Source organism: Geospiza fortis, unplaced genomic scaffold (genome assembly GCF_000277835.1).
Source record: "Geospiza fortis unplaced genomic scaffold, GeoFor_1.0 scaffold396, whole genome shotgun sequence".
Lineage (NCBI taxonomy): Eukaryota > Metazoa > Chordata > Aves > Passeriformes > Thraupidae > Geospiza > Geospiza fortis.
In genome coordinates this window covers 2020316-2028375 of record NW_005054345.1, presented here as the reverse complement: position 1 = coordinate 2028375, position 8060 = coordinate 2020316, and the positions used below count along the sequence as shown (strand labels likewise).

The 8060-nt window shown below is 43.3% G+C and overlaps 1 protein-coding gene across 1 annotated transcript in view; it reads right to left on the bottom strand.

The window, feature by feature from the left end:
• Positions 1 to 1709: 1709 nt before the first annotated feature.
• DMRTB1 (DMRT like family B with proline rich C-terminal 1) overlaps positions 1710 to 8060 on the bottom strand; it is a 17224-nt gene continuing 10873 nt past the window's right edge. The window contains exons 3-6 of the mRNA XM_014307808.2: positions 7860 to 8053; positions 6164 to 6396; positions 5468 to 5612; positions 1710 to 2835 (exon numbers count right to left, since the gene is read on the bottom strand). Of these exons, the coding sequence (XP_014163283.1) occupies positions 2765 to 2835; positions 5468 to 5612; positions 6164 to 6396; positions 7860 to 8053 (643 nt within the window). The 3' untranslated portion in view covers positions 1710 to 2764. The remainder of the gene's footprint in view (positions 2836 to 5467; positions 5613 to 6163; positions 6397 to 7859; positions 8054 to 8060) is intronic.

Below are 8060 nucleotides of genomic sequence, written 5' to 3'. Positions count from 1 at the left end.
ACAGAGTTTAATTATTGGAAACACTAGTTGGCACTAAGTTTGGAATTAAAATTGCTCACTTTGAAGTCCTTAAGTGCACAGTATGAAATGCCAGTTGTCAAGGAATGGTTTTTTCCTTGGTTAAAAAGGACAAGCTGAGCACAAAGTGGAAGAATGAAACCTTGAATTATCCACGTAAGGATATCTCCATCCTGTCAGCTGGAGAGTTACCCACTTTCAGTTCTCTTACCAAGTCATTTACATCTCTAGGCAGGGATAGGTGCAAGAACTTGGGGACAAGTTTCCTGAAGTGTACAAATCTGAAATGACACCACACACAATTGACTGATGACAGGATTAAGCATATTAAGCAGGATTGGTCTCACTGTTTCCCTACAGTAGGAACACAGAGACTTAAGCTGTGCCAAGGGAGATTTAGGTTGGATGTTAGAAAAAAGTTTTGCACTGAAAGAGCGATAAAGTACTGGAATCATCTGCCTGGGGAAGTGGAGTCACCATCCCTGGATGTGTTTAAAAAAAAGATTTGACGTACCACTCAGTGCCATGGTTCAGTTGGGCTGTTAGGGCATGGGTTGGACTCGATGTTAAAGGTCCCCTCCAACCTGGTCATTCTGTGATTCTGTGAAAATCACTTGACCCTTTGCCCCAGTCACCTTCTTTTTCTTCAGGTGTATAAAGTAGCAAGGTTTGCTAATGGTTTTACAGCTGCTCTGCCACACCTGGTATGTTCTAAAACTGACTTTAGACTTCCCCTATGATCAACTTCTCCATCTTTTCAGTTTAGTTGCTCTTTCTTAAGCTACTTCCCTCTGGAGATGCCCATTTATCTGCAGCAGTGCAGCAAGGGAGACCCTTGCCAGACCGTCCTTCCAGCAGCCAAAGGAAGGGCTTTGGTTCACTTGATGATAGTTCAGAAAGATGGAGGAAAAGGAAAATAAGGAGTTTGACTTGGCAATCTGGAAGCAGTCACTGGCCCAGTAAAACAGAGAGCAAACAGTGGTATATGTGCAGTGTATCTACAGTGACTGTGCATTACAGTCAGTGAAATGGGCTGGAATCCACCTTGCTTTGGGATTTAAGGAGTAATACAACACTGAATATGACTTTAGAAAAATATCTGGGAAGGAGCTGGTTCAAGTATTCATCCTGAACATTGCTATTTTCTTAAATAATTATGTTATAAAAACCAAAGCCTCCATCCACAGAGGAACCTGCTTTGTGGGCACTGCTGGTATTTCTGTTTGTAGATTATTCTATTTTGAAAAGAAAGAGGTATCCAGAGCTTTCCAAGCAGACAGAAGTTTTGGAAAGCTCTGGGCAGCAAAGATCCTATTGTAAATCTAAACTATAACAAGTTGTACATCAGATTCTTTGCTCTAGATAAATGAGTTTTTCTGGTTTTATCTTGTGGCAGTTCTAAATTTGCCACTTTCACGTTTTTGCCAGAACACTGCACTGCAAAGCATTCCAGCAGATCACCTACTACATTAAACAAAAGATAAATGTTCAGCTTAGCAGAACTTCTTTCCTTCTTACAAACATCAGAAAAGAAGTCTGTTTATTTTACTGCGCTCACCTCTACAGAAGCAGAAAGATGTAGGAAAAAAAATACTGAGGCCTAAATCTCTCTCCAGACAAGTCTGTTACACAGAGCTGTTCAGGGCAACATATGACATTTGGCTAGAAAAATTACATGCAGACACACATCAAACCATAACAACAGTTTAATGCATCTTTTTTAATTATACAAAAGTTCCACCCCAATTATTCAAACATTAACAACTGTCCACTTGATACAAAACCAATTAATGCAGGAAAAACAGTAGAGGAATATGCCATTCATTTTTAATTGAAGATTATAATTGAAAATCATAGTATGGATGGATTTGACTAATTATTATTGTAACTGGTGTTTTGTGCTGGGCAAATCTCTCCATACCTTGGCTATGCCACAGTGCGCTTCCAGTACACACGTGTAAAACTGTCTACAGGAGCCCTTTACAAACAAACAGCACTGCTCAGTTTCAGCTGACCTGAGTTAAACAACACTGAAATCATGGATAAATCATCAAGGACATTCAAAATGTCAGATGTGAAGCCTGTTGTGACAAGAGGTGATCCCAAATAACTTGTCCCCACCCTACACAGCAGGTGCCTTAGAGGAGCCAGAAGCAATGTGGAGGCACCAGGCCTTTCAAGACATTCCTGCTGTGTCCTTCCCAGCAGCACCCACCCATCCCTGCCCTGCTCAGTCATGTTCCTAGGCACCAAGTGCATCAGCAACCCAGGCTGGGCTTCTCATCCTCTCTCACAGTCTTCAGGCTCCACATCCTGAACTCTTCTGTAACATTGAGAACCAGATTTCCTTTGTAGCAAACTGATACAAACAACATCTTTGTGACTACTGTCATGAACATGAAAATGCTGCAGAGTGCACATGGCTCAGAGACATGGTCTGGGAGCCAGGTAACCTCAGCAGAGGAACAAATTCAGAGTCATAATCATTTGTTGCTTCCACTGAAAAACCTTTTAGGAACATGGGCTTTGTAGTGCTTGGGAGGCAGAGCTGTGAGCCTGGTAGCTCGAACATTGATCATAAAGTGAGGCAGGGGACTAATCCCCTTCTAGCTGTTGTGACTGCTCAGTGATTAAGTGTCACTCTATGCTCATTAACTAACACTCAGAAATGGAAACAGTGTTGCCTGCTCTCAGCTCTTCTCCAGCCCATTTATTGTGTATAATATATGGATTGGTCTCTTCTTGTTTATTCTGGGGAAGAAGGAGGTTGGCCACATTCATGAACCACCCCTGAATCCTCACTGTCAGCTTCAGTGGCTAAAATGAAGAATGGAAAAATATCAGAGTTAAACACAAATAAAGAAGCAGAAACCCCAAACCCTCTGTTTCAGTTCTTGTTACATCTGGAATCAATCACATTTCCACATTTGAAGCTGCACTGGAATAGAAGTATGAGGCAGACACTTCTGCCCACTTACCCACAGTGAACCTATGCCATGCCTTTTTAACACTCCTGTGAATTCTCAAAGGCCTCCACAGACTGATTCATAATCCATTTTAAAATCCAACTAGGGATTTTTATTTGATAAAGTATTTACTTGGCAATTTGCATTAAAAACTCCCTCATCTCTTCACAGGCAACCTGGGTTTGGTTTTCTGTGGCTTGCTCTTTTAGAAAGCCAACCATCTGCAACCAGAGTCTACCATCAGATGCTGTACCGGCTGTTTTACTGGGCGTACCTTGTATTTATTTTGTCAATCTCTGTAACACAACCAGTCAATACTGCATGGACTTGTCTAACAACATGTCTATACTTCACACCACCCCTGTAAACTGAACTGGCCTCATTAACTCAAATCTTTCTGGAAGCATCTTCTACCCTAGGAGCATCTTTTTCAGGTAACACTTGCATCCAGTTTTCAATTTTTTGTTTTTATCTGCGATCTCCTTCCAGACAGAGATCAGAAATACTTCTCCTCACCACTTGTCACCCTGCTAGGGCTTTCTATATCCATCTCCCTGCAACAGTTTTGCCAGAAAGCCCATTTCACCTCAGTTCTGGAGGTTTCTGGAGAAAGAATGTCCCCAAGTTTAACTGCAGGTTGGAGTCAGTTCCATTTTGAAAAAAGAAAAGACATTATGCAATCCTAACACATCCTCATGCCTTACACATAACAGCTTTTCTCTTTTTTCAAGCATCTTGAATTCCAGAAAGAATTTATTAGTTTCACTCTTCCCTTTACATCTGCATCTTCTGCCAGGCTATTTTGCATGATGTCATGCAGAATTATTCCCCCTCACTCGGTTACAATTGCAAATTCCTACATATCCTGGAGCACAAATGCTATGCAGTAGAATTAATTTCTACTTTCTCCATAGCACTAAGGAAACTGGATTGTTCTCTGAGCAACACAATCCATGATGCATTGTTTCCTATGGCACTGTGCCTGGGCTGTGATTTCCCTGGTGTGTGTTAAGGCCTGAGGTCATTAGATGGCATTTTGCTCCCTGGGGGAGGCTGCTCTACTGATGTTTCTTCTCCAGTTGGCTGTTTTCATCAATTTTTGGCCAGTACAACTTCACCCTACCAGTGCAGGACTGGACTTCCTCTGTTTCCCAATAACTTCACATTTCTATAATGTCTGTACACCCCCACCCTGCCATATTCTCCACACTGCCCTTGTCCAGCACATCTCCTGCTTCCTTTCCTTTGGCTTTCCAGCCAGACAAGGAGCAGGGATGCCCTGAGTGCTGGGGGGTGTGTCCCCACTGCTGGGCTGGCTGGCAGGCACCCTGTGGCTGGCCCAGGGACACACACCCCAGTCAGGGACTGAGTGCAGGGTCACAGCCAGCCCTGCACCACAACGTGGCTGCAACCAAATGCTTCAGTGGGAGGCATCTACTGCCCTTGCACATCAGTAGTGTGCAGGCATGTGATCACAACAGATATGCCTGGCTGAAAATAGCTAATGGGTTGAAGAGTTATGAGAGGACTGACATTACAAGAAAATGAGGCTGCATGAGCCTTATGTTGTTGAGAAAATAGGCCAAAAACCCCCAATTTACATTTTGTCCCACATCACCACCACCACCACAATCTTTTCAGTTAAGATGAGATCATTCTACTTCACTTCTTTCTCTTCCCTCTTGATTTTTCAGTGGGTGATTGTTGTAATCTATTTCATAAACAGCTCACTTAATGGTTTTTTGTTCTCATGTTCAAGAAGAGAAAGTTATATTTATTTATCTTCATTTTAAAAAAATTAAAATTAAAAAAAATTAAAATAAAACTGGCTATTTACACATCCAGTATTAGTGGTTAATTCTCTGAGCAGCTCTACCCTCTTGTGGTCAGAGCTTAGCTGCAGCCAAATGAGAAACTTGCTAATATAATCACAAATATGTCCACATGTAGGCACAGTACATGAAAGAGACTTAAAATAGAGGAGCATAAAGACTTAATCTATGACAGAAATTTAAAATCCTGTGGGAATCAGAGATTCTGAAGATTCAATCTTTCTTTTCCGGCAATTAAAATTTAGGATTTTCATATGAGCAAGAAATTTCATATTGTCCATAGTGTTAGTCTGCATTATTTTTTAACAATTTGTCTAAACTGAAACACAGCCAAATAATTTTTAAGATATGCCCTGCACACTAGCTATGTCGCAAAATATTTTCTTTTTGAGAACATCAAGAGATAATTTTCTGGAATAGCTCTGAGTCCTGGGGCCTTTGACATCTGCCTGAGATTGAGGTGCTTGTCAGCTGGAAAGCCCAAGCCTGCCAGGCTGCCTCCCCTGGGTCAGCCCTTCCCAGAGCTCTACAGTCTGGCCCAGGAGTCAGGGCTTCAATCACAGAGGTCAAAACTAGCTAGGATCAGGGTCTCTTGGGTTTCCATCTCTGTGGTTAGGTATTGAAAGCAGGTTAACAGCGACTTTCTCTTACCATTCACTTCCTTGGTTGTTTCAGCCAGGATGTTCAGTGAAACCGGAGCTGGGATGTAATGAATGCCTGTCAGAAATCCTGGTGGGATGAACTGACGCAGAGGAGTGTAGTATCCTTGAGGGAAATCTCCAGCTCCATCTGGAACCTGGGGAAACACATGAAGCAGATCACCTTCCATCTAAAGACTCTCTCCAGGATACACCTGCATTATCAGGGGTTTTGTCCATATGCTGCCATGTCAGTGCACATATTGGCATGTGGAAAGCCTGGGCACAGGATAATATGCTGCAACTGAGGAGCAAGAACTTCTCAGACCATGTCAGAGCAAAACTGATCCTTTTAAATACTTGTCACCTGTTCGTGCATCTCATTGGAGTAGTTGGTTTAAACCAGGAGCAGCAATCTTCTTTCTCAGTAACCCCTAAAATGTGACAGGGAATTTCTATACAAGCATAATAGATCTATTGTTTATTGTCTTGAGGCAGATCACTCTACCTTAACATCAACTGATTAATTGCACTGAAAGCAGGTCAGATTATTAACATCACTATTTGCTAATGTTTTCTTCAGTGCAATGTATCAAAATGCTATGGAAGTAACTGATAAGGAAAAAGACTCTTCATGGTTACTTCACCAGAGAGAAGGCAGCTAAAATAAAGCAGTATTAGCACAGGTAATTAAAAGCATGCTACTCACTGATACAGTGGTTGCATTCCCTGGCACATAGCTGCTAGGAATGTGTCGGAATCCTCTCTGAAGTGATATCCCTGGAGGTGATGGAGCTTCCCCACTGCTTGACTCATTGATGGCAAATCCCAGGGAAAATGGGTGGTAAGGATATACCCCAGAACACCCCGGGTACACTTTTGGGATTTCTCTCTCCAGGTATTCTGGGTTTACAGTGTATTCTGCAGGAAAAGCAGGGTGAGCTAGGGAATAATGAGAAAAGAACAAATAAAATTATCCATGTAATTTTATGGAGTTACATAGAAGTAGCTGCAGAACTTTTCTGTCTTGTGCACTGGGAAGTTTATCCTTAGTAAAGCACTGGCTGCAGAATCTTATTCTTTCAGTACCTCAACAAGAACAAAACAACCTACCTTAACTTTTGACTCTAGTGGTACTTAAAACAAAATTCCACAGAAATAGCAGAGTTCTAACTTTCGAGCGTTCTAATAATGCAGTCCTATCTGCCACTTCTTAGGTTAATTTACAGCACACTCCGTTTTAGGGTCATACACAAACAAATCAGAAACAGCAATTAGTTACTTCACTTTTTATCTTGCATCTTGAATCTTATATGGCCTCTCTGAAATTTTAGGAGAAAGAGTGGCTATTTGAGTGTAAATAGGGTCCCTCTTGTCTGCCCCATCCTCCGACTGGCAGAGAAGGCAAAGAATTTCCTTTGAAAGGTTTACTTCTGGAGTGCTGTAATTTGTGCCTAATCTTTTTTTGAAGTTGGTCAGCAGGTTAGAAATGTTAAGAGAAGGACTGACAGACATCTGTATCACTACTGTCATGTATAAACATACTTTTATTCCAAAAGAAAGCCAAAAAGGTAAGTTATTGACAGTATTCTCTGGGGACTGCAGATGTTCAAAATAAGTCTTCTCAGAACAACATTTTGTCTTACAGACTACCAACTCTCCAGAGGCTCAGATTCATGACTACTGCCATCAGTAAGAATTTCTGCAACATTCTTATAGTAATAGAATGGAGTTACTATAATAAATTAGACAAGTCACATTAAAGATTCTATTAAAGGAAGCCATTTAAGAGATGACAGACCACACAACTGCTCCACCTGAGAAGTTTATGCCCTGCTCTTAAATACCAAATGCACTTTTACATCAAGTCATCCCAACCAAATTTAGTCTTTGCTACAGGCATGAATTAAGGCAAAAAGGTCTTTTTCTTTTAGTGCCAGCATGAAATGCTTGCTACAGACAGCTGCAGCAGTACCTTACCTATTTACATGCTATCACTGAACTTCTTAGCACTTTTGTTGCTGGAATTTTGTGCCTGTGAGTTTATAAACACTGTGACAGCGCTCAGAGAAACAAGCGGAGCAGGTCCAGTTTTGTTGCACTCCCAGATTAACTTCCCTCTCAGTGAAAAGCCACTCTGCCTAAGCCTCGAGCTCGCAAGGGGCGGCGAGGCCGAGCACGCAGTTCCCGCGCCGCGCTGCGAAGCTGCCAGGGACGGGATGAGGCTGCAGAAGGCACATGCCAGCCCAGTGCCTCCGGGGAAAGAGAGCGGGACAGAATGCAGGAGCGAGCGCTCTCCGGGCAGCCGCAGCCTGAGGAATCCCCGAAATGCACAAGTGGCGCCTTTGACAGGCGAAAGAGAACAGAGGGAGATGCTGGGGAGAGGCTTTGGGACAGGTCCTTACCGTCGTCCCTGAAGGGAGGTGGCGGTGGCGCCCAGCATGCCGTGCCCTTGCCGCCGCTGTCGGGCTGGGCGCCCTTCTTCCTCTCGTGGCTGCAGTGCTCGGGGGCCCCGTCCTCCCGCGCAGCCGCCCCACGGCCCTCGCCCGACGGAACGGGCTCCGCGCCCGCCCTGGCCGGCGGCTCCGTCTCCCGCTGCCTGGGCG